Source organism: Leptodactylus fuscus, chromosome 11, assembly GCF_031893055.1.
Source record: "Leptodactylus fuscus isolate aLepFus1 chromosome 11, aLepFus1.hap2, whole genome shotgun sequence".
Taxonomy (NCBI): domain Eukaryota; kingdom Metazoa; phylum Chordata; class Amphibia; order Anura; family Leptodactylidae; genus Leptodactylus; species Leptodactylus fuscus.
The window spans coordinates 9,541,395-9,567,271 of record NC_134275.1 but is presented as its reverse complement, the minus strand read 5'-3'; the positions used below and the strand labels follow the sequence as shown (position 1 = coordinate 9,567,271).

At 46.5% G+C, this 25,877-nt stretch overlaps 1 protein-coding gene across 8 annotated transcripts in view; it reads right to left on the bottom strand.

Annotated features, from left to right (window-relative positions):
- RALGDS (ral guanine nucleotide dissociation stimulator) overlaps positions 1-25,877 on the bottom strand; it is an 86,131-nt gene that overhangs the window by 4,142 nt on the left and 56,112 nt on the right. For 2 of the 8 annotated variants that reach the window (XR_012711853.1, XM_075260270.1), the window contains exons 1-17: positions 23,335-24,324; positions 8,416-8,592; positions 6,571-6,764; positions 6,333-6,407; positions 5,366-5,559; positions 5,133-5,254; positions 4,416-4,631; positions 4,230-4,333; positions 4,055-4,139; positions 2,909-2,986; positions 2,672-2,758; positions 2,543-2,575; positions 2,314-2,435; positions 2,059-2,154; positions 1,607-1,871; positions 658-903; positions 32-146 (exon numbers count right to left, since the gene is read on the bottom strand). Coding sequence is in view for 7 of the 8 variants with exons in the window: in XM_075260270.1 (XP_075116371.1) it covers positions 32-146; positions 658-903; positions 1,607-1,871; positions 2,059-2,154; positions 2,314-2,435; positions 2,543-2,575; positions 2,672-2,758; positions 2,909-2,986; positions 4,055-4,139; positions 4,230-4,333; positions 4,416-4,631; positions 5,133-5,254; positions 5,366-5,559; positions 6,333-6,407; positions 6,571-6,764; positions 8,416-8,592; positions 23,335-23,517 (2,392 nt within the window). In the remaining variant the exon portion in view is untranslated. Of the gene's footprint in view, positions 1-31; positions 147-657; positions 904-1,606; positions 1,872-2,058; positions 2,155-2,313; positions 2,436-2,542; positions 2,576-2,671; positions 2,759-2,908; positions 2,987-4,054; positions 4,140-4,229; positions 4,334-4,415; positions 4,632-5,132; positions 5,255-5,365; positions 5,560-6,332; positions 6,408-6,570; positions 6,765-8,415; positions 8,593-23,334; positions 24,325-25,877 lie in introns of those variants that run through there. The other 6 variants (XM_075260276.1, XM_075260275.1, XM_075260271.1 and 3 more) reach the window with 5 other exon arrangements.

Sequence of the window (25,877 nt, the reverse complement as noted above, 5' to 3'; positions counted from 1 at the left end):
TAAGTGTAAAGAATTTTAGAAATTCCATTACCTCTCTCCTCGGAAATGATCTGAACGAGCTCGTAGTCCTCCGCCCGCTCTCCATCCAGGTTGTGTTTGGCCATTGCTTTGCGGATCACTACGGGGGTCTTATCCTGACTCGTCACCTGTGGACAGAAGAGAAAGTGATAGGAAGGGTCAGAGGGAGACTCCAAACCTGGCCGAGCACCTCCTTAGGATAAGTCATCAAGCGAATATCAGCGGGATCTTATCACCCAGAAGCCCAACAATCAGACTGCAATTGTACGTGGCTCTGCTTGGTATTGGAGCTCAGCACGTTCACTTGAATGGAACTGAGCTGCAAAGATCTCATGTGCCTGATGAATATGATGTGACATGGCCTGTGAAGAGGAGCTTCAGCGCTTACAGGGGTCCCAGGTGTTAAATCACCGGTGATCTGCAATTGTTAGGTAATCTATTAGCACATCCTCGAAAGCTCCTTCAAGTTTGGCAAAGCCTGACAGTGTCCTCAGGACTGGCTATCTCATGTATGGGGTCCCAACTAAAACCAGAGAGATGATGTCGGGGCAGATAGGATTGGGCATGTTTATTCTCAGCGCTATGACCTCAGGGCCACTCACTGAGCCCGTCACCTAGGCCCGGTCTGGGGTAACTCACCAGGATGCTCTTGTACATGTTGCCGTTGTCCACATCTAGGCTGACCCGGATGATGCAACAATCATCAATCTGCTGGTTGTAGAGCGGAAGAGAAAGAGACGAATAACTGGAGATCCCCGAGACTGAGCGCTTGTGCGTCCGAGAGGCGGAGACAGGCGTAGAGGAGACGGATGATGAAGAGGCGCTGCTGGACCCTGATCCGATACCAGACGTGTCCAGAGACGAGAGCGACGTCGACTCCCAGAACTAGAAGGACAAAACAGAGAGTCAGATATTGTAGACGCCGGATATAACATAAGGATTCCGTGTACTACGGAGGGATAAGGCAGCGCACCCTACAGGTGGTGTCCGTGTACGGCCGGCGTCACATTATCATATACATCGATATAGAGATAACAAGCACAGAGAGAAACTGAACCCCTAAAATCACACTTTACAGCAGATCTCGCACATTATGGGAAAGCTGGGTGACAACCAACGTGGACAACATTACAGAATCTCACAAGAGTTGTCACAAATTTTTTCCCAGAATAAAATGTATAAGCTTCCATAGTCTGTAGTATTGTAGCATGAGACAGAACTGCATTACTGCTCAGAAGCCTGGGAAAGCTGGGTGACACTCCCAATGGAAGCAGCCATACACAATATATATCGCACCACTGGTAACAGCAGCAGCTGTAACTAAAGAGGTTGTCTACAAGGAAACCTACATGGCTCCCTTCTTCCATAAACAGCGCCACATGTCTCTACAGGTTGTGTGTGGTACTGCAAGTGAAGCTAAGCTGCAAAACCAATCACAACCTGTAGAGGGAGACTGCCCATTTGACTTCATCCTTCTTGCAGACAGTTCCATTTATTTTGAGGGGTGGAATTTCTGCTTATATTGTAAAACACAAGTATTCTCTATTCTCCTTTCCAACACAGTAAAACACAGAGAGCAGGGACTGACCCCCAGGGGAGCACAGCGTTCTGTGGCCTGTGCCGGTGGATCTTTGGGCTGTTCCTCTCGTACCTTCTTCTCCTGACAATCCGGGGACTCGGGCACAAAGCTGATGTTGATTTCCTCCACGTCAGAGCTGCTGGATCCGGCGGACGTCACACTGACAGAGTCTGTGGCGTCGCTTCCGCAGAGGTGGGGGCTGCATTTCAGCTGGTCGAAGGACTTTGAGTGCGAGCTGACGCTGGCGCAGGGCTCTGAGCTGGGAGGTTGACGGCTGCAGGAAACAAAATAGTTAATATTCCATGGTTGTCATCAGTGACCTGGTGCCAATCTCTGCAGCTGCGTATCCCCCCTCTAGTGACTTATTAGATTGGAAGGGTTGATGTCCTCTGCAGAACCATTGTCTAACCAGCCGCACTGATACCTTGTGTGTAATGTCTCTGTAATCTAGGGTTACTCACTCGCTCCATCGCTTGATGATTCCCGTGTTTTTCTTGGCCTTTAACGTGTTGCTTGCAGATTCAGATAAAGGTTTGATCTCACAGGACAGGCTGTAGCTGCGACACAAAACAAATCTAGTCAGTACTGAGACTATAAATGTCCAGAAATCCGGCATCATCAGCAGGCGTCAGATTATCGGACTATTAGAGACCTGCATGAATGGCCTCATAGACATCCGATAGACTGGCAGGCGCTGTTCACACTTGTCCTCTTACCTCTCCGCTTCTGTCAGCCGCTCCACGCTGTGAAACCATTCCACAAAAGCCTCTTCTGGGATGAAGCTGTAGTTGTTACAGGCCGACTGCAGCAGCTTTATCTGAGCGATCACCTCAAACTCCTTAGAAAAGCGCAAAAATATACAAATGAGTCCAAAGGAAGCGACAAAACCATCAGAAATGGATATAAAACCCGAAGGTCTATAATAGGATTATAAAGGAAACTCACCTTCCGTCTCTTTTCAAAGTTGATAAAGCCCCCCTGTGAACAAATACATAATATATTACTATGTAAACATGGCCGACGACACGGACTCTTCATACTTTACAATCAGGACATGGGGTCGGGGGTACTGACCTCTACATAATCCTTCATAGCCGTGTCCAGCATCACCAGGTCAGTAAGAAAAGTGCCGAGGTAAGGAATGGTTCCTTGCATGACGCCCTGCATATAGCAAAAAAAAATAAAAAATTAGCAATACTACACGTCAACCCTAGAGGGCGCACATCCTATTGCACAATCTCCATGTATAGCTTATGTCAGCGCCTGCTATAGTAGGGTATATATATGCAGTATATAGAGTCCCCCCCTTACCATTTCTCTCTGCTGTTGATGCCTCTTCTGCGCCCTCTTAGGATTAATATCCAGGGTTGCAAATTTGGAAGTTCCCTCCTGAAAAGCAAAAGGTTAACAAAGGTTAATAGAGGGTAACCAGCAAACACTCTTCACAACAGAAGGGTGGGATCAATCACGTTGCATTCCTGGGAGATCGCCCACATCTGGACAGGCGCCGGTTGCGGCCTAAAGCTATTGAATCGAGCAGCAGGCTCCGCCTTCCCAAGGATTGTTTGTCTGACACAACGCCAGATCGGCGAGATGAAATCTAAACTATGTGCAAGCAATTGTTTTGTGGTTAAAGGAACTTGGCAATGATGGGTAGAATCCATGTGACCGATCCCAAGTTTGTTATGTGGCCATGAGTAGGAGGCGGCATCTTGTATGACATGGCGGCGGCGGCGGCTACTGCTATAAAACAGGGATAGAAAGGTGCAGCTGCCTCTGAGGTCAGGGGAATTCTGGGAATGCAGACGCTGGAATGTGGCAGAGCTTTAGGTGCCCGCTTGAGGTTAGCTGGCACTGACGTGCTTGTATTACTGGAAGGATATGGGCTGACATTTACGCTGGAGATAAGAGGAGGGAATCCCTCGGCCTCCTACATGTAGTATCTGTGATGTTCACCCACACGCCCAGTCTGACACACTGAACGTGCACTTGGCCTGATGTGTAAGGGTGTGTGCAGAGGGTTTCCTTGCTGATAAGAGCAATGACCTAACAGCAGCCTACAGACGTGTCTGGCACATACACATGAATCATATCAGGAGTGCCCCACACACATGACGTGTACAGAAACACTGCAGGATCTTCATGTGCAACATAGGAAAGACGAAAACAACCAGCGGCCTGTCCATTTAACACACCAGGTGACTGCAACGTCACGCATGGCTTCTTTTAAAGGGACTTGGACAGAGCAACGTCTGCCTTCTTGCAAAAACAAGCCACACTTTTGACCACAGGCTGTGTGTGGTACTGCAGGTCACTCCCATTTACTTCAATGGAGCCAAGCTGCAATACCACAAGCAGCCATGGACAGGTGTGGGGATGTTGCAGTCATAAAGCAGCCCTTCATGTACAACCCATTAGGACCACATATCATGACGATGAGCTGAGCCCCCTCCTCACCTTTATTAACAGCTCCCGGCTTAAAGAATGGTTGTTCTCATCGGAGAAGATTTCGGAGAGTTCTGAGAACGTCCTGAAGCTTTCCCTGAAATAGAATATTGCAAGTTATATACAATCCAGCTGGTGCATAACTACAACTCCCAGCATACCGTGCAGCCATGGATTGTGTACTCACCGTGATACTTCATCCCATGTCTTCTTTAGCCTGTGGATGGCGTTGCACTGGAGAGCCGACAGAATGGCGCGGAGAGATGAGAAATTCTTCAGGATTCGACATTCCTATAGAGACAGAGTACAGATTATAAGGGTCCTGGGCAAACACGATAGGGACCATTTGTGGAGGAGACTTCAGTGCACTCACCCTGGCCACGTCTATCCAGCGCTCCACCACCTTCGCTCTCTGCTGGGGTTTCAGCGAGCGGTCGCTCAGGCACGTGGATATAACACAATTGGTGACGCTATTGAACTGAGACACGGTGGCGCGTATCGTAGGCGCCAGATGTTCTTTGCCTTTCTTATCCCTTTGGGACCAGATACAACCCAGGCAGTGATATGGCACCACTTTCTTAAAGAGGTCCTAGAATAGCCAAAAAGAGAAGGATCTTCAGATACACATGGGGTGGTTTTATAGATTCTGATCTGATACAGACTCCAAATCCACTGCACAGACAATTGATACTGTCCTCTGTCCACAGGATTGGTCATCAGTATTAGATCAGTAGGGTCCAATATTGACCCCGCACAGATCAGCTGATTCGGCTACTGGAAACTGTATATAAAGGTATATAGCCACAAGCAGTGAGAAGTTAATGGAAGCAGAGCTGAAGTTCCAGGCCACTATAGTGTACAAAGCTGAAAGCTGTATATAGTGTACAAAGACGTAGCTGTGCAGCCAGGGAACTGTACTCTCCTTCCAGCTGTATACCTTTATATACCTCCATCATCTGACTCGTTCAGGGTCAACGAATTGGACGCAGACTGATCTAATATGGGTGACCTATCCTGAGAAGCCATGTTATACCCATGTCTAACCTATATATAGTTCACACAATATCACTGAACACTTGGGAGTACTCACAGCATCCATGACTGTAAACTGTTCAGCCACCATGTCCTGTCGGAATGACAGGAAGTCCGGCTTCCCCTCCAAGAGAGCGCTCTCCTCCACGAGGCGGAACGTGCAGCTTGTGTGGTCTACAACTGTAAAACAATGGGAAGGTGACGTCAGCGCCAGGCCGTCACGTGAACTACTAGTGGAAGCAGAGGCAGCCGCTTCTATAGTAAATTATACATTGTCCCAATGTAACTCACCATCCTGGTCCAACTCGCTGATTTGCTGCCGCTGAAACTGAGACAATAGATTGCGAGCTCTGCGCTCCAGGTCCGAGCCTGGGATGTTATGTCGTACATACGCGATGAGCTGCTTCAGACACACGTAATCTGGTGCTTGGCGAAAATCCTCTGAATACTGATCCAGCCAAGCTCCCAGGATAGATGAGATGGTGCTGAAATAAGAGAGATGCCTTGTTAATACTATCCGCTCGGGTGTAGAGTGTCAGCTCTGTGGGTCAGGTTCTGGTAATGTAATGTCTGCCTTGTCTAGTGTTTGCATACATGGGGGCTGTTGTACTATATTTGTATCTAGAGGTCTCAGACGAGATTACAAGGTAAGCCTACACGAGAAGGGGCTTTTCAGGGCACCGTCTGCAGACGTCGCCTCCCTCCTCTACACTTTGATCTTACAGAACAGGATTGTGTGGACTGGACCAAGGAGGGAAGACATTTCATTGAAGTCTGGAAAGTCCCTGTTTTTTTTGCAACAATACTTCCTTACCAAGATCTATGGCTGACAGGCAGAATGTAATAAAATGTAAATGGTGTTTTTAAAGGGCCAGTACACAACAATTCAGCAGCCTATAAGAGTACAGGAGTGTTATAAGAGGAGTGGCCGATATCAGCACTGGACATATGTGACATAAATAAGTGATCATGGGGAACAAGGAGGTTTCTATGCTGCAGCTGCTGATAACAGGGAGCAATAGACTAGACAGCCCTACAGCAATACACTGCATAGCAATTAGAGACATGGCCGCTTGCCATCATACATCATGCTGCACTACAGGTCAGTAAGGTGTGGAAGATAAAGTGCCCGATGTGACTGTGTGGAGGACTGGTGAGTGTGTCCAGATCTCTCCTCATGCAGAACATCTTGTATTTCTGGGTGAGGGCCATCAGGCGTAGAGAGGGTTATCATTTGCAGATAGGTGACCACACTTACTTCTTCAGTTCGAGCCGGTCGTCTATGGTGTTATGGGAGTGTTCGCCGTTGAGCTGAGGGTGAAGACGCCCAAACCTTAAAGGGGAAAAGACGCGTAATTTACTATACAATGGTGTCAGACAGTCCATGGCTGACCGTGTAATATACGGCTCTCACAAAGCACAGATCATCTGTTATGTCACCTTACATAGACTTGCTGATACACCCCATACATCACGGACATCACGGTCATACTCACTTGTTCAGCAGCAAATCTAGGACCTGTTTAGTGGTAGCGAATGCCCGGTACGTGCACAGGAAGATGGTGACGTAAGTGGAGTCATTGCCTTTGAACGCGGAGACCAGGTATTCCACCAGCTTCTCCAGGGTCCCAGCCTTGATGGTGCGCACCTTGCATGTTTCATACAGGCTCAGGGCTGTCTCGTTCTCAAACTAGAGGAAGAAATACACAATGTCAGCAAATACCAAATCTGAGTTACTGAGATGATCAGATGGAAATATCAGCTAGAAGAGAGGTGGTTAGATGGCAAGTGGCAGGTTATGTCAGCGTGAGAAGAGTCTCTGGTGTCAGATTATCAGTCCTGCTGTACCGGAGGGACTAGACCCCTCTTAGGACAAACTAACGCTCCAGGACAAGGGGCTTTATCCCTGAAAAATTGGCAATAAAGTCACAGAAACCTACAGAGTACAGGAAGTGATGTGACAATGTATCTATAGTTGGTAACGTTGTAACTGCTGCTTGTTTGCAAATTCGGTTTTAGACCAGTCATTATTATCAATGGGAGTCAGCGGCGGACGTGTCAGTGTGCAGAAGAAAGAACCTTGTTGGATCCTCCATGGGTACCCACAGTATGAGGCTCGTGTTCGATTAGCCCGGTTGTATATGAGACTATTCAGAACAGAACCCAAAGCTCTGTGGGATCCACAGGGACAGGATTTGGGATAAGGAGGACAACAGCCTCAAATTCCTCCATGTGAACTTACCCTTAAGACAATCTCATGTGACATGAGACATCGCTTATTGTGAAGTGAGAGGAAGCGACAATATTAGTTTTATATCAAATACTCGGATATAACTTTTCTTGGGCCAGGTCTAGCAGGAGGAAGGGGGGGAGGGGGCAATTTTGTGTTGTGTGCGATTATACAATTCAATAGTAAACCCGACAAGAGTCACATGATGATGTGCAGATCCATGTGGTTGTCATGGTATAGGGGCACTGTAGATCTATGTGGTGTGGAGTCGCCTTTCTAGAATATTCTACATCAGGACAGGATACCATCAGATATTTGCGCCTTTCCTTCCTTTTTGTCACCACGTAAAGCGCTGACTGTGCAGATCACAGGGAGTTATTTGGTGATGGTCCCCGGGGAGGAGAAGAATGTCAGGATTGTATATTTCTTCTTCCCCATAGTGTTTAGTTTTCCAGGACGCTTACCCTTCCGTCCCTGGGTTCCATAAACTAAACTCTTCCCCCTGGAGACCGGCGGGGTCACTATTCTCAGTTGGCTGCATGTTACCGTATGCTCTTGGCTGACCTCAGCTTGGCCCGCCATCATCCCCGCCGCACCCCGTCCTTGACAAGGAGGCGGTAGGTCTGGCAGAGGTAGAAAAAAATACAGCCCAGACACTTTATTTAACTCTGTCTGTGCCTAGTGAAAGCTACAAGGCCAGAGAATCCATTTTGTTGGCAGTCAGAAGAATGAAAGAATAGAATAGGCCCAACAGAAGCAATGGTGACAACTCAGATTAGTCGGCCATATTGGTTGTCAGCACAGGCAGGGGTAGATTAGTAGTATTGGCCTGGCAGCTCACCGTCATGACACTTTCTGCACCATATTATGGGCTCATAGGCAGATGCATGAACTGGATTTAGACATGAGTAATATATTTTAAGGGTTTTGTAATTGGCTCATCACCATGCCATGCACTTGTGCCATGCATTAGTCAAAGATGGCAGACATGCATGGCTTGTGCCCATCCCTGTCTGTCCCAACTCTATGTAAAATACACACAGACCATTTCTTTCAGGATTTTACACAGGTCCCCCCCACCTTCCCAGATATATCCCACTATCTTCCTCACCGTGGTATCCCGGGGTCCAGCAAGCCCGCCTTCAGCAGTGCCCATGGGGGATGGAACCCTGCTTACCCCCAGCCATCGCTGCCCCTTGTTGGCCGTGTGGTGGAGCTGCACTTTCCGCAGGGAAATGCTGTAGATAACACCGTCATCCACCTCTTCTCCGATCTCCTGCGCGGAGCTCTGTGAGGGAAAGAGAAAGGAAGGGGTTAATGAACTATCACACCCATCATGTAGCAGAGAGTCATTATTATAAGACTAGATCCTAGCGACAGTAATGTCTTCGGCTACCACATGGTGCGCCACTATCGTACCGCAGTATATACCATATTACGCCATATTGGCATTGAACCCAGGTCCACAGCGCCCCCTGCATGTAGGATGCGTATTATTAAGAATTCCTATATACGCCGCCAGGAAAGCTCCTCAGCAGATTCTACAATAATCCTCTCTGGTAATCGGATCCAGGGCCTCTCGGATAGTGACACCCACCGCACGGCGTCCGCGGCAGCTGCCAACCAGCAGATGGCCAAGAAAAGGCGAATCACATAATAAACAAAATACGATTAGCGAGTAAACCTGTTATCGGATTAAGCGTCGTTCTCTTCATCCATCAGAGGCTGCGTCTCCCACAATGCAATACAGCTGAGCTATGTGTTGGAACTGGGTGGTGCCACTGAATATACCTACAGAGTGTAAGCTCCTGGGACAAGGGCGGCAGTCACAGAATCTGGAGACTGGAGCGAGACGAGCCCCGACAAGTGCTGTGAATGTTCTTGTAACAAGATTGAGAAGGTAAACATACCAAGCGCGCCCCGCCACTTCAGTTGAGAAGCCAGGCCATGAGAGATAAGGCTCTGTGCACACTGGGCACTGACCCATCATCATCGGCATAGGACAGGAAGATGTCACCCAGGATAGGATTAGATACATCACTCCGCAGATTGGATAAGAGACACGGCGGAGCAGTATCACACAAGACAGATTCAGCAACTTAGCATCGTATCGTACAGAATTAGATACACCATTCCAGGAGATGGTATCACTCATCATAGGCTTAGATACAGCAACTTAGTAAACAGTATTGCACAGGACTGAATTAGATACACCAATTCAGGAGATGGTCACTCATCATAGGCTTAGCAGACAGTGTGAATATTTCCTAGATGCCCACATGCGGGTGCCAGTGTGTGTACAGGTGTCAGCCGCCAGCTAGGACAATGGCCACTCATTACCTAATACACAAACACAAGTAAAGCAGGAGCAGGATCCTCCATATAATGCGCCAGGACACTACAGCCCTGTATATAATCAGCCAATCACATCGCTCCTTACATCCACTAACCTGCTGAGCCATCCTCAGAGCTGCCATCTGATTGGCTGCTGTGGAACCCTCCGTCAGCACATGACTGGTGGCCACAGAAACTGGAATTTATTTTAACCCTTTCAGTGGGTGTCCCGTGACACTAAAAGTGCTAAAGTCACGCTGATTGCGGTTTCCTTCCTCATAGGTTACAGTTTTATATGCGCCACAAAAAAAACCCCAAAATTACATTATTTTACTTCCTCATAATCAGAACTGGGATTTGAAACGTCTATGTGATGTGTGATGTATGGAGGGTGATGGGGGGGGTGTAAGGACAGTGGGGACTTCTGAGGCGGGATTACTGGCTTAGATACACAGCTCAACACATAGTATCACAAATGATGGGATTAGATACAGCAGGATCAGCAGGCAGTATCACATCTCAGATACACAGTACTGGATTATTCTCATCACCATGGTATACGGTGTACACAGTCACTCTCTGACCTCAAATACATGGTAGTATTACAGTATTATGTGTGGTAATGTACATATCGCCATCACCCTGGTATACTCAGTCACTTGCATTGAGCTCAGATACATGGTAGTATTACAGTATTATATGTGGTACTGTATATATCGCCCTGGTATACGGTATACACAGTCGCTGAGCTCAGGTGCACGGTTGCAGGTTTTTCTGACTAATACTGGAAACCAGTGGGCTGATGGTAAAGCGAGCGCGCGGGGCGAGAGAACCACAAGCGATAACACCTACGAGAGGAGGCGGCCGGAGCAGCGGAGGTATGAGGCGGCGCTCCTAACCACTGAGCCAGTCTCAGATTCTGACTCTTAAAGGTACAGTACACTATAGCTCTGGATTGTATCTACAGGGGCGGACACAGGATGAGGAGTTCATACCAGGTCGGGCAGTCAGCCATGCAAATATAATCCCTTCATTTTATAATAACAGATATGATGAAGGCATGAGCGCACGGCACCCTGGGTAATAAGCAAATGGGAGGGAGAGAGGCCGGGGTGGCTCAGCAAGGGTTAACAATGCAGAAAATAAACAGGAAAAGGCCGTGTGACAACCAATACTCGGAGCCCAGGTGACAACCTCACCCTGACCACAACAATGGTAGCCATACTAATCGTTACCCAGCTTTCCTAGAGGCAGATTTAGCTATATTCTGTATTATTTCGGTGTGGTCACATGACTGCGGTTGCGGTTTATACTTCACCGGTGTTTGTAACATTCGGTTCCTCTTTTTTCTTCTCGTTTTTTATACTTAGTTGCTAATATGTCTGAATGAAACTCCAAGATCGGCAATATGGAGGAGGAAACGAAAAGTACCCGAGGAGAGGCGGGGGGGGGGGGGGGGGGGGGTACAGGCCGTGTGCGGGGGTTATCAGAGGTGACAGGACGGAGACAGACATGGAGACAAGACATGGAGACAGACACGACCAATGAGACGGACTGGGAGATTAAAAATAATCTAATCCCTCTTCCCAAAAGGAAAATCCATTTTCTTAGGAATTCTATTAATAACCTAAAATGACGGATTTCTCCAAAGTTTTGGTGGAAGAAGCGATCAATCCACCGCGCTAGATAAGAGGGACACCCAGCTTTCCCAGATTCCTGCTGAGATAACACTGGTTGCAAGATAAAGTTCTAGCAAAGTTTGCCAATAACCCCCACGGGGCTGTAGTGGAAGCCATATTGGTGATCACCGGGCTGGATGGAAGTTTAACCATTTGGTAACCGAAGGACTTGATTTTAGGAAGAAAGGGAACAGCGCCATGCCTACCCACAGGTTGTGCCTGGTATTGCAGTTAACCTTCACTGTAGTAACTGGGGATGTGCTGTAATACTACAGGCAACCTGTGGACAGGTGAGGCGCTGTTCTGGGAATTCTGTACAATCCCTTTAAAGCTTCACATTGGGAACCTTTAAGTGGGGTTTCTTGCTTTGCACAACTCAGGTACAAGTTCTTGGAACTCCAATAGAAGTGAAGAGGGCATGCTGGGAGTTGTAGTTTCTCACTGCCCATATAACACACAGCCCGGCTGAGATATTCTTTGCTTTACATAATAGAGTCATGCACGTTGCCTCTCGCCCTCTTTTACACCCTCAGCCTAGCGGGGGCGCTGTTTGTCCTACTTTGGAGTATATATAGCAGTACGGATATCGCTATCGCCGTCCACTTCCTTTTCTTGGAACAATAACAAACAGAAAACAAACAAAACCTCCGACCTATCACCAAGAAACAAATCTGCGGCAAAAAGTGAATGCCTGAGATCATGTGACCACCTGCGCTATTGTGGTAGAGTTACCCAAGTATTAGTCATAGGGTGACAATAGCCGGATACATAGTGACACTGTGAAACAAAACACGCCGTGTAACCCTGGTAGTCGCTGCGAGCCATTAGTCAGGGCGGCCGTCACATTGTAAGGAGACAAAGGTGAAAGAGTCCTGGAGATAAAGTAGAAGCAAACAGAACACCAAATTAATAAAGCCAAGGTATCATTTATTTATTTTTAAGTGCTGCAACTTTATAGAGAAGTGGCGCACTCGGAGGCCTTGCGTGCAGACGGAAGAGCGATCGTCGTCCACCATGGGGTCTTGTGACACCGCCATAAAGCGAGCCAGGAGCTCAGCGGCGGATTAAGCCCATAAACCTCTTAGCTTCAGCAGGAGACAGACTGTTCTGATTTTGGAACCAGAAAAGGCGCGGCATTGTTTCTTGGAAATTCGACTACAGAAAAATACATCTTAATGACCCCCGCCGAGTACAATACAAGATCGTGTGGGCCCCCCCACCGCTATAATCCAAGGGGGCTCGGGGCGGACTTGTACGTGCCCGGCTTCTCGGTTGCATAATGTATTATTGGGAAGCGTTTTGTCTAAGTCGCTCTAGTCACATCCAAAGCTGCGTTTACAAGTGCACAGGTTAGCCATTAACAGGAGACGGTGCATTGTGGGAGTTCAGGTTAGTGCAAACAGCGAATGCAGCTCCGGAGGCAACTGGAGAACAAACTAATGTTAAAATCTGATGAAATATTCCAACGGAAAGATCAGTAGGATGTCCAGAATGGTCACAGAAGACAAAATGGCTGCCTCGGCATTGGGCAGGGGTCTAAACATGAGTAAATCCCCACCAATAAACTATACGGCAGCCATAAACCAATCTGTAGTCCGGAGTGGGAGCCTATAGCCGGGATATCGGCTCCATAGAGACCATAAATAGTGATCTACGGATAGCTGCAGATATCTATGACAAGGCTACAATTAAAGATGGCGGCTGTCACCGTGGCACCTGAATATAAAGGTCACGATCTTGTGTAATACGTAAATCAGAGCGGATTAACATTTCCCTGACATTTCCAAACACTGAACCCGATCATTATGTAATAATATAATGTATCATCACTTGAGCTGCGAACATTGAACGGCCTCGGTACAGTCAGTCCGTCTGGGGCGGGAAGTTTGCCTTTGGGCATTGCAAAATGAAATAGATTGTTATTTTTTTTTTATATTCAATTGTTATGGCTTAAAAGATATCCTAACATTCAATTAATTTTGGTAAATTTTTACCTAAACTATTGTGCAAGTCGTGTGTATTTCTATCACTAGAAGATCACTAAATGCTGTTACCAGTGCAGAGGAGAAGCTCAGGCAAGATGGCCGCCCCCATACACATGGACAGAAAATAGAATAATAATAAAAAAAAATCTACAGTCAGAAACTTTAAGACAGATTAGATAAAAGATAAAATTTAGGAAAAGTTGGCGCCACATTTTGTAGTTTGTTACACACGGAGTTAAAGCGACCCACTAAATACTTGAAGCAGATGTAATCAGGGGAGTTTTTGTGTTTTTTCCCCCCTTTTTGAGTCAATAGATGGGCCGGGGGGGGGAGTCTCTTGGCCGCTTCTCTCCATTTGCTGGCAACAAAAGCAGTTAGACTGGAGTCAGTGGCCGGGGACAATGTCTCATCCTGGTGCAGATGATCTCGCACTGGGAATGACACGGATGGATGGACGGCTGCACAGCGCGGTGGCCTAGTCTATACGCTGTATACTAGTGAGTGAGGTTTGTCTCAGGTCTGTCTACAACGGTAAATTAGAGGACGCAGGGCACGCTACACCATCTAATTTGCATATGTAAATTTAGACGGAACATAAACCATTAAACCCTATTTAGAATATTTATCTCTGCAAGTGATTACTCTGGAATGCCCCAATTTGCAAGTTAATTAAATTTGGGTTTTCCTTGATAGAATTTGTGGCCAAACTCTTCCTCCTGCGCCCGAATTCCTGGAGACGGCGCGTCCATAATCACCGGCTAATCGATACCCCACCCACCGCTATAGAAATCATATCAATATGGCTGCAGGGGGGGGGGGGCATGTGCAGGAATGTGCGGCATCCCTATGGATATAACACAATCCAAAGGCCGGCTGTATCCAGGTCACTTGACAATGCCCCTAAAACTTGTTACCATAGCAATATTCACCCGGGGAGGGGGGTGGGATAGAGAAATGTCCTATTTTACAGCTGCAACATATAAACTGATGCAGCAGGGAGGTGTCTTGTGCCGAGCCCGGGCCGCTAACCTCCCCCCCCCTCTCTATAGTGGGCCAGTCCGGCACTGACGGCCGCCATTGCTGCTGGGTGTCACCAGCCCGCCTACTAGATCTGTCATTCAGGACCAGGGTGACACTTGTGGCCATATCCACTGTAATATATTTTTGCATCAATGTATTTTATATTTGTATTTTTAACTTTAAAATAGAAATTCGCTTTTTTTTTTTTTGCATCAAATTCGCCGCCATCTTGACTTTCTAAAGACTAAACTCTCTCTTTTACTCCATGACCTCGGCTTCATTGTGTCCTCCCCCCAACCCCCACCAAAGTCAATACAATGGGAAGTGACTTGTGAGAGACATATTGATTTTCCTGGCTCTCTCTTTAGACAGATGTCTCCTGGGAAGGTCGCTTGCTCTGTTTATTGTGATAAGTGAAGGCTCAGGGGGATAAAACATATGACACCGGTCACAGCGATGGACGCCATGTTTGTCCCTCCCCTACGAGGCTGATGAAGCGACCTGGGAATATGTCTGACCTAGAAGTAACATAACATTTACTTTCCCCATCGACTTCAGAATATAGTGAAACGTAGTAAATAGGGAAGTAACGAGTCAGAAAATCCATCCGAGGTGTCATCAAGTCTGGGAAATACCAAAACCCGTCACTTCTGAAATTATGGCAGACGCTGAGATTTCATATGAGGGTGTGATTGACGTGACCTGAAGGCGGCGGTGACCCGGATATCTACATGGAGGTGTATTACACACAACTATATAGGGGCGTCATCCAATATGGCATCACCCTCCGACCTAAAACACTCATCCCCCAAATGCCCAGCAGCAAAGCTCGCCACTGAAGGACCAGTAGGGGACGCCACTCTACTTTTTGAGAATATCGTGTGACCATTATAACGGCAGCTACAATGACAGTCACTCAGCTGTCCCATAAACAGTAAAATATTCTTAAAGGGGCACTCCAAGTAAAATTGCCAGGCATAAGAGGGGAGGAGCATGACTTTTAGGTGTTCTTTAAATTCCAGTGATGCTCCGCCCCTGCGCTAAGCATAATACGTTGTACTACTTTTACCTGGTGTGTCCTTTTAAGGATTCTCAAGTCAAAAGGAGCAAAGATGACAACGTTCCCTCCGGAGCAGCGCTTCACTTCCCCGGCCTTGTTAGTGCACCTGCAGCCAAGGAAAAAAAAGAGCCGCAGCCCGGGGCGTCATCTGTTTTCCACGACTATGAAAGGCTTTCGAGAAATTGAGTAATTTCGAATTTTTGAAAAAAGAGAAAGAAATAACAAATTCTCAGGCGAACCCCCTCTCGGAATCCATTGTGAGAGGCCATATTGGACTGTGGCGAAAACCCTTCCCATCATGGAATTAGCAGGCATCTGGGTTTCATGCGAAAAAAAGAAAAACAAAAAACCATCTGGAATCTATTCCGTGCAAAAATATCCAAAAATACCCAATAATTAAATAATTAGTCATTAGAAGAAAACAGGGAAAACTTCCAGGGTAGAAATAAATGTCCTCATGTCCGCCGCTCGCCAAGGTCAACCCTCTCAGCCAATCAGAGGTGAGCAGAGGTCACATGATCAGGCTCCGGGACGGTCACACCTGGAGGCTATTTAGAGGGGGTTGCCCGGTTTATTTTTGATAAGACACGTCTGTCCCCCATTGTCTATTCGGTGACGCCCCTTTACAATCTCATTGCTCGCTCGATTATTAATAGCGATAATTGACACGTTCCCGCCGTCGCTCTGTGAACAATTATCTCCGATGACTTATGCTTGATGGTTTTTCATAACGTTTTTTTTTCCCCAAAAAATGGCTTCGCGAGGACGGGGAATCTGCAGATGGCGAGAAACGCTGCCAGGAAAAATAAACTGTATTCCAGGCGAGCAAAGGAAAAAAAAAATAGCGCGAGGCGTCGAGCTCCGGCGTATGGGTCACTTATGTTCCATACTGCGAATACTATACCTTACCGGAAACATTTAACCCTGTGTTGGCAACAAGAAGCTCAATTTTTGATTCACTCACCCTCCCCATTCCTTAAAGCAACAAACAAAACATAGTAAAGTAAATCCAGGTTCGTGGAGATAAGCGGCCAAGTCAGGGGAGAGGTCAAGGAAGGTAAATATTAAACTTTACAGCAGATAACAGGCGGAGGCCTTACATTGTCCCCATGGACTCTCTCAGGGGCCCGGCTATAGGTTATAGGCAACTTCTATTTTGTGCTTTTTCAAGTAAAGAATTTTTTAACTACTTTTTTGTTTTCTGCGTGATCTCAGGGCTCCATTTTGGCAGCTGCTTTTGTAAATATTTGGTTTTTGCAAGTCAATTTTAGGCTAAGGCCCCATGCGACGTCCCAACCTTATACAGGTTTCTGTCTTGAGCAGGGGTAGGGAACGTAGGGCTCTCCAGCTGTTGCAAAACTACAACTCCCAGCATGCATACTTGCTCTGCTGTTCTTGGAACTCCCATGGAAGTGAATGGAGCATGTTGGGAGTTGTAGTTTCACAGCAGCTGCAGAGCCGAAGGTTCCCTACCCCTGGTCTTGAGCATGAATTGTCAGTATCCATACCTATAAAGCTGGTGGTACCAGGACGAAGCCAGGGTGCGTCATTGGTTCTCTCCAGCCTTCCTGATGGATCCTTTATGTGGTTCCACACCACAGACCTGCAGATATGTCGGCTGCCACCATGTTTACGTCTACCAGTAACAGGCCACAAACTCCCCATAGGCTTCCATTTATGTAGGTATATGGTTGTAGTAGAGCCCCATAGACGGTGTGCGCTGTAATATAGACATAAGGGGACCCATTCGTAGCACAATGCCCAGCAAGGCTGAAGGCCGATGTCTATAGACACCTATGGACCCCACACCATGATACACCTAAACACTATTATAATACAATACTACGGACACATGGGACAGCATCTGAACTACCCTTTACAATCTAACACATATAATGTTATCACAACCCCACAAACCCACAGCCATTTGTCACTATCTACACACACCATTGTCATATAATGGAGTAGGGGGGTGCTGTAATAGGCTAACAATCAACGCAATACAATGGGGGGGGGGGATACGAAAAGTGTGATAAATCTGAGACATCATGGGGTTAACAATGACATCATCAAGTCAAATCTCTAACCAAAAACCATCAGGGTCACAAATTTCAGGAGGGTACTAAAAATTCAGTAACTGTTTGTCAAAGCTAAAATACAGGTCACATGGAACTGCCTTTCTAGAAACGTGGAAGGTCATTGTTGAGTTAAAAAAAACAATAAAATTCAATAAGATCATGGGTTACGGTTCTGTCGTCGAAGGATAATAAGCCATAATACAATTTGGCGAAAGACGTAAGACTAAGACGCGGCAGCGGCTTTCCCACTGGGGTAACGTATCACATGTATTATGAGTGGCCCCGGGTATATAATGTATAGAATTTACACTGACGTCAGCCGGCAGCACAGGTAACACGCAAGGTCTAGAACATAATACGGCTGGAGACGACACACCCGGCAATGCTAAGAACCCCCATCGTCCTGACAAGAGGCTTAATGCTGCATTGTGTGATGGGTGGGGAGAAACGGGACAAAAATAGAAAAATGCCAAAATATAGAATAGGTCATGACTAATAGCAAAAGCGATTCAGGGACAATGATCTGTAATCGGCTTCCATGGCGCTCGCTTATGTATGGGACAGGCAGGGACAATGATCTGTCATGGCGCTCACTTACATATGGGACAGGCTAAAGGGACAGAGATCTGTAATCGACTGCCATGGCGCTCGCTTATGTATGGGACAGGCTACAAGGACAATGATCTGTCATGGCGCTCACTTACATATGGGACAGGCTAAAGGGACAGTGATCTGTAATCGACTGCCATGGCGCTCGCTTATGTATGGGACAGGCTACAAGGACAATGATCGGTCATGGCGCTCGCTTATGTATGGGACAGGCTACAGGGACAATGATCGGTCATGGCGCTCGCTTATGTATGGGACAGGCTACAGGGACAATGATCGGTCATGGCGCTCGCTTATGTATGGGACAGGCTACAGGGACAATGATCGGTCATGGCGCTCGCTTATGTATGGGACAGGCTGCAGGGACAATGATCGGTCATGGCGCTCACTTACATATGGGACAGGCCAGAGGGACAGTGATCTGTAATCGACTGCCATGGCGCTCGCTTATGTATGGGACAGGCTACAAGGACAATGATCTGTCATGGCGCTCGCTTATGTATGGGACAGGCTACAAGGACAATGATCTCTCATGGCGCTCACTTACATATGGGACAGGCCGCCATGCTGATTTTAGAAGTAACTTTAGGTATATCAGCAATTTTAGGTTGCTATTGAAGTGCCTGTGTATACAGTCTACCCCCTGTATCAGTCAGCGTTGCGGCCTCCCCTCTACAATTCCTGTATCCCGGAGAGGGAAGGGATGCAGAGGAATGTAGTGAGGCAGATAAAGAGGACGCAGCATCTGCTATGTATTAGCAGGCCCATGTGATGTGTAGGGGGTGGGGGGAGAGGGCTATGGGAAGGGGGGGCCACCACAAAAACTCTATCCCCTCCCTTTGAACTCTTCTGAGTATAAACAAGAGCCCCTTCTGCTTACTCCAAAATGTTAACTCCTTGTTGTGCACTAAGAGGCCAAATACATTGCATACATCTGCACGCATAAGTAATCACATATATACATGTAATATATACTACATATATGTATGTAATATATAACACACTCATATACACAAACTTAACTAAACAAATACATATCAGGCACAGATACATATAGTATATAAAACACATACACAGTATACAACACAGACACACTGTACACACATACATAGCGTATAACATATTCAGTGCACATAGGCAAATGTACACACATAGTATACAGCACGGATACACTGTATGTAACACAGCGCTCTACATTGTACACACACATACAGATATAAATATTCCAGGACACAATACACATTTGTCCTGATTATTCCATGCATGCACACACTGACAGCAGCCGCCATGTTGTTTGCATTAGTACACAGCTGTGTGACGCCTGCGGTGGCCGAGGCTTTACTTCATCCTTTTAATGTGATCCATGATTCCTGTAAGGAGAAAGCAATCTCAGCTAAAGCTGACAAGCACCGCAGCTGGAGGAAAGTCACGCTCCGCCTGTTTTGTAGCAATTTTTTTGGGGTGACATTTTTGGAAACCTGGTAATAAATGTGACGCCTCGGTGTGAGTGGATAGCCGGGGGTGAGGCGCACAAAGCCTGTAGTATAAGGACACCATGACACAGGTGTGAACGTCGCCTTACAGCGCTGCAGAACTCGGCGATAAAGCTTTGTATCTAAAGTTATTGTCCAGTTTTACCAAACTTGTTACAATAATTGATACAAAGATGTCAGAACCTTCAGAGGTCTCGGCCCCTGTGCACACAGCTCTGGAGACAAACACAAGGCAGCTCCGTCCTTACAGCTATCGCCGCCATGGCGAGGGGTGACCGAAAGTTTTATGGACTTCTCTATGCAAACAAAATGAAATGGATAATCCAGAATGTTTGATAATCTAGAATTTACTCTAAAATAGTCCAGAATTTTGCACTAAAATACTGAGACCCCCGATGGCAGCAGCAGAATTTGGAGTAACATTTTATTTATCTGCCTTCTCTGCCTTTATTAATCTAATTTAGTCCCTATCAGTCAATAATCCAGGACCTTTTGCTAATCTAGTACCGATGCAGAACCTTTGCTAATCTAGTACCGATCGAGGACCTTTGCTAATCTAGTACCGATCCAGGACCTTTTGCTAATCTAGTACCAATCCAGGACCTTTGCTAATCTAGTACCGATCCAGGACCTTTGCTAATCTAGTACCGATCCAGGACCTTTGCTAATCTAGTACCGATCCAGGATCTTTTCTAATCTAGTACCGATCCAGGACCTTTGATAATCTAGTACCAATCCAGAATCTTTGCTAATCTAGTACCGATGCAGAACCTTTGATAATCTAGTACCGATCCAGGACCTTTGCTAATCTCGTACCGATGTAGAACCTTTGCTAATCTAGTACCGATCCAGGACCTTTGATAATCTAGTACCGATCCAGGACCTTTGCTAATCTAGTACAGATGCAGAACCCTTGCTAATCTAATACTGATCCAGAACCTTTGCTAATCTAATACTGATCCAGAACCTTTGATAATCTAGTACAGTATCCAGAACCTTTCAATATGTAGTACCCATCAATCAATAACCCAGACATTTTGATAACTCTAGTACATATCAAACACTAATCCAGAATTTTTGATAATCTACTGCCTATTAATGGATAATCCATCATATCCAGTAATATTCCAGGTCATCGGACCATCTTGCCGCTATCTAACAACAGTCCAGAATAACTGATAATCCGGCAACCCTAAAGTAATAATCCATAAACTTCCACAACCCTCCTGTTATAATCTGGCATCTATAAAACGATAATCCGGACACTTGTGTAACAATGATCCAGGTCACCTGAACATCAGACACCTGTGAAATGATATTGCGGACCATTTAATAATCTGGGCCTCATTAGCCCGGTCTTCTATCTATCCTTCCATCTGGTCCTTTCTTCCTGATTGCTCAGCCATGGCATCCTCCTCATTGCTGGCATTCCCTTCGGCTGCGGCTCATCACGTGTACTATGGCATTATTCACACAGTGGGAGTGGAATTCTTGCTGACACAGTCATGTCGCCGGCCGGACGGTATGTCTCCATCCACAACAACAACTAAATACTCTCATTACACCCTGGAAATAATTAAGACAGAACAAAACCCCTCCAGGGCCTCCAGATACAAGGCGGGGGTTCTGCGGCTTTCATCTGCACGTCCAGGGGACACCAGGATTGTCATGGAGGATTTTTTTGCCTTGGGGCGAGAATTCTGAGAATTTTAGAAAGTCGATGGGACGCTTATGGAAGCCGAACCTCTGTGTCTATGGCCGCGCAGACAGAAAGGGTTAAACCTGGCACCTCTATTGTTTTTTGGAAGATCCGGAGGAAGGAAAAAAGAATCCAACACCCCGATAGATTCCCGGAGGATACAAACACTATTGTGAGATTTATCCTCCAGGAAAACTTAGGTGACAACCAATACAACCATGGCAGCACTCCTACAAGTGGCCACCCAGCTTTCCCAGACTCCTGAATGGCACACCTGTCTTACAACTTTATACGTCTATACTGCTATTACAAACAGAACAGTCTCCAACCAAGTGCCTTTCGTTTTGTAATACACAATATCACTCAGCTTTTCCAAACTCCTGAATGGCATTCCTGCCTAGTTACAGCTTATACCAACAACATAGGCAACAAACTGGTTGCTTTTGCTTCCCTAGTTCACAATATCCCCACCCAGCTTTCCCAGCTACACAAACTAGTTATGCAATGAAATATTCCCAGAATCTGTGATTGGCCATTCAGGACACAGAAAAGCTGAGTGACAGTCATGGTGGCCCTTAGCATTGTCACACAGCTTTCCCACACTCCTACTTCTAGCTCCTACAACCAAATTGTCTCCAATTGCCTTTCACTCTAGTATACAACTTCCCCACCCAGCTTTCCCAGAAACCTGAACAGACAAAATAGTTATGTCATTAAAATCTCCAGTACCTGTGATCTGTCATTCAGGAAACGTTGAGTGACAGTCATGAGAGCCCTGTTTGTTGTCACTCAGCTTTCCCATACTAGCGAACAGACAAACTACTTATGTAATGAAACATCCCCAGTCCCTGCGATCTGCCATTCAGGAAACGTTGAGTGACAACGATGACTGGTTGTCACCCAGCTTTCTGATACTCCTGCATTGTGAACTTGCCTAGTCACGACTTGTACACAGTGCTTTCCTTCCACCTTTCATTGGTTCACAATATTACCACCCAGCTTCCCGAGACTCCTGAGTAGACAACCGTGTTATGTCATGAAACTTCCCAACACCTGCGATTTGCTATTGAGGGCTTGGGAAAGATTAGTATGAGACTGGATGAAGGCTTTGTATCTCCATGATAATGTCCAGGTGTCAGGACAGAGCCCAGGTAACAATGCGGCATCCATGACTGTATCCTGCAGCCCCAGGTCCAGCATTATCATGGAAATAGGAACACAACTGCCCCCCCTCCCCATTCTTGGCTGTTCTCACTCTGCCCCCTCCTCTCTTTGATCATCTAATCCCTTTCACAGTCCAGATCCTTTGGAAGCAAAAACTTTGCCCAATAAACCGATCCCTGTGAACTTGATGTGGTTTTTCCATCTCCCGTAATCCACCGATGATTAAAATTCCATCTGCTACCAGGGTGTAAGTCGCTCACCTCGGGGCACCGGTGCCAAGACAAACCTCAAAGACTGGGGCACGCGTTTAACCCTTCACCAACCAGTGCTAAAGTAGTTTGTGGTCCATAAGCAACCCAACACGAAATGTATAAGGAAAAGAGATAAGACGGCACCAGATACAATAAACCAGGACTATACACAATGACATGACACTTGGGGTGCATGCACACAGTGCATATAACGCTGCATGCAGTTTTGATGCAATTTCAAACATGCATTTGATTTTTAACCCTGTAGTGTGCATGAAACCTCAGTCCCTGCAAATTCTGGCTAGTAAGTAGTTAAGCAATGCAAACTGGTATTAAAGTAGATGGAGCACCCCTCTATTTTATGCAATAATCTATAATGGAAAGTTCTGGAACTTGCCATCAAGTTAGTGCCGCAATTCTGCACCGATTTTAAGATCTCTGCCGGCAGCCAATGAATGGAAATGGTTTACCTCCGGACCTAGTCCGGCTCACATAGCTGCTTCTTGTTACAATGTATTAGTTTAGGTTAGAGGTACCAGCCTGGAGAGTTCACTACACCGATACACTGTAACAAGCACATCAGCCAGGTCTAACAAGCAGAGCTCTGGACAAGGGCAGGGGGTCTTGTGTTTGATATTAGGTAAACAGAATCTCTCACCTCCAAAGGGGGCAGATCAGGGTCTAGTTGAGTGAAGCTGCTGAGGACCACCGGACTGCTGTCCCCAGCCACCTCTAGCTTCACCCCATCCCAGAGACTTCTCATCTTCCTGGAGCCATCGAACATCTTTTCTGGGGTGCTGGTTTTGTCATGATGAGGCTCCAGCAACATTAGGAAAATCATAGGGATTGTTTGTCAATTCTGCATCTCTATGGGTGCATGAAGGCTGATCTAGGACCCTCCCTTCCAGATTGAGGGGGATGGGGGGGGGGGGTTACAGGAGCTGTGACCCCCAATTCTAGATGCAGAATCCTGTTATCCTCTGTGCAGGTTGCTAAGACACCCTATCCCTATGATCTTCTGTAACCAGATCCTCTGTGCTGAGACTTTGTATCCCTGGGGTTTTACAAGGTTCTTGTCGGCTTGGAATCTCCTCTGTGCGGATACAATGTAGTCCTCAGTCTGCAGGGAGTAGTGATCTGGCTGCAATGCATCCACTGCTGTACTGGGATCCTCTATTGGTACAAGGTGTTCGCAGCTCTGATGGGAGTTGTAGTCTTCAGTGCTGGGATCATTGATTCAATTAAGTCTCTGCTTTTCTGGGGTTGTGATCTTTATCCACCTACTGTGTTCTGCTTACAGGGAGGACTGTCCTTGATACAATGTATCCAACTGCTTTGTATGGAGTTCTGTTCTTCATACAATGTATCCAATGCTCTGTATGGGGTTCTGCTCTTGATGTAATGTATCCAAATTTCTCTGTATGGGGTTCTTCTCGTAATACAATGTATCCAATTGCTCTGTATGGAGTGCTGCTCTTGATACAAAGTATCCAGTGTTCTGTATGGGGTTCTGCTCTCGCTGAAATATATCCAGTGCCCTGTAGTTGCCTGTGCTGCGCCCTCTGACCCCCTGCAGAGTCTCTGTGCCTCTTCTCTAGCTCCGCACTCTCCTCTCTGTCTGTACTGCAGGATTTCCAGGGCTATGGGTTTTGCCATTCACTCTCTGAGCACACCCACACAGTGATGTAGCAACCCTGTCGTCACCCTCCCATATGCAAACCAGGGATCTGGCTCAGTGTGCTAGAAAACCTGCACTGGATCTGACTGGCACTGGACGGGCATCACCCAGCAACACATGAAGCAGAGCCAGGAGGATACATAGTGATACATCTACAATATCACACTGATATAATGAACTGTAAATTATTCACAGATATACAGTTTTAAAGGGATACTTCTCTATTAAGCAATAAAATAAACTCTAAATCTTGTATAATCAAAAGTTCTTCACCATTTTCTATATCTCTGCTTGTTGTCAGTGAATAGGAATAGTTCGATTAAGATTAGAGCTACGCGGTGACATTGGCTGCAAACAAAGTTCACCATGTTGACATGAGATTTCTTCACCAATTTAAGACAATGGAGTCGTATCGTGACCCTGTGGGGGCTGCACTCTTGTGGTTACAAATCCAACTCCATTGTAACCTAAATCTGAGCTAAACAGACCGACTCAAGGCGGATACACAATACCTGCGCTGATACACTGTAACATACCGGACAGGGGAGGAATATGTGCAGCCAATGAGGTGTTAAAGGGATATTGCTATCTTATAACGTTATGGTGGCCCCTTCAGTCTCCGGATCAGAGGGGTTACTAGAGGTCAGACTGCCATTGATCCTGAAGTCATGACATATTTTAGGAAGATGCTAGCACTTTATAACAGGGCAGTACCCCTTTAAATTCTCAGAGGATATGCTAGAGCGGGCGCTGTTGTAGCAAAGGTGCAGATGTAAAACCTCAATTCCCCTGAGTCCGCTAAATTTAGATCTTTATAGAATTCTATAGGGATTGGTTTAATACATCTGAGGGTGGGGGAGAGTCCGTCAACCATAACGTACAGTCATATACTGTAAAGGGGTTTACCTTATCAGATCGGTGGGGGTCTGACACCCTAGACCAGGGGTCAGCATGAAACTACAACTCCCAACATGCTCCAATCACTTCCATGGGAGTTCTAAGAACAGCAGAGCAAGTTGCATGCTGGGAGTTGTAGTTTTACAACAGCTGGAGTGCAGAAGGTTGCCTACCCCCGCCCTAGACCCTTTTAAGGTTAGGCGACAAGTAGATGTCAATATTTTGCACCTACTGATAGTAAAACTGGTCATATTGTGAGCCGCAAGTTGCAACCCGATGGTCAGCAAAGATTAGGCTGGGTTTGTGAGCAAACACATTCCCCAATGATGACCTTATTTATGGCACCCACAAGTCTCCAGTGGGGTCAGCGTTTTACCTGTGATTTTTATTAACCCCCCCACCCCCCCCCGTCCTCCTCCTCCTCTATCCTGCCCTGGAGCTGCTCTTGATTCATCCTTCACAAAGAGCAGAAACCTAATCCGCCGTCACTTTCTAATCGGATAATTGGCGACCCTTTCAGTTTCCTTGCCGAATGACTCCACAGACCAGACTGATCAAGTGACTTAAGGAAACCGTTCTGACAATTGTGTCCTCGCGTCAGGTCATTGAACACCAGTTTTACCATT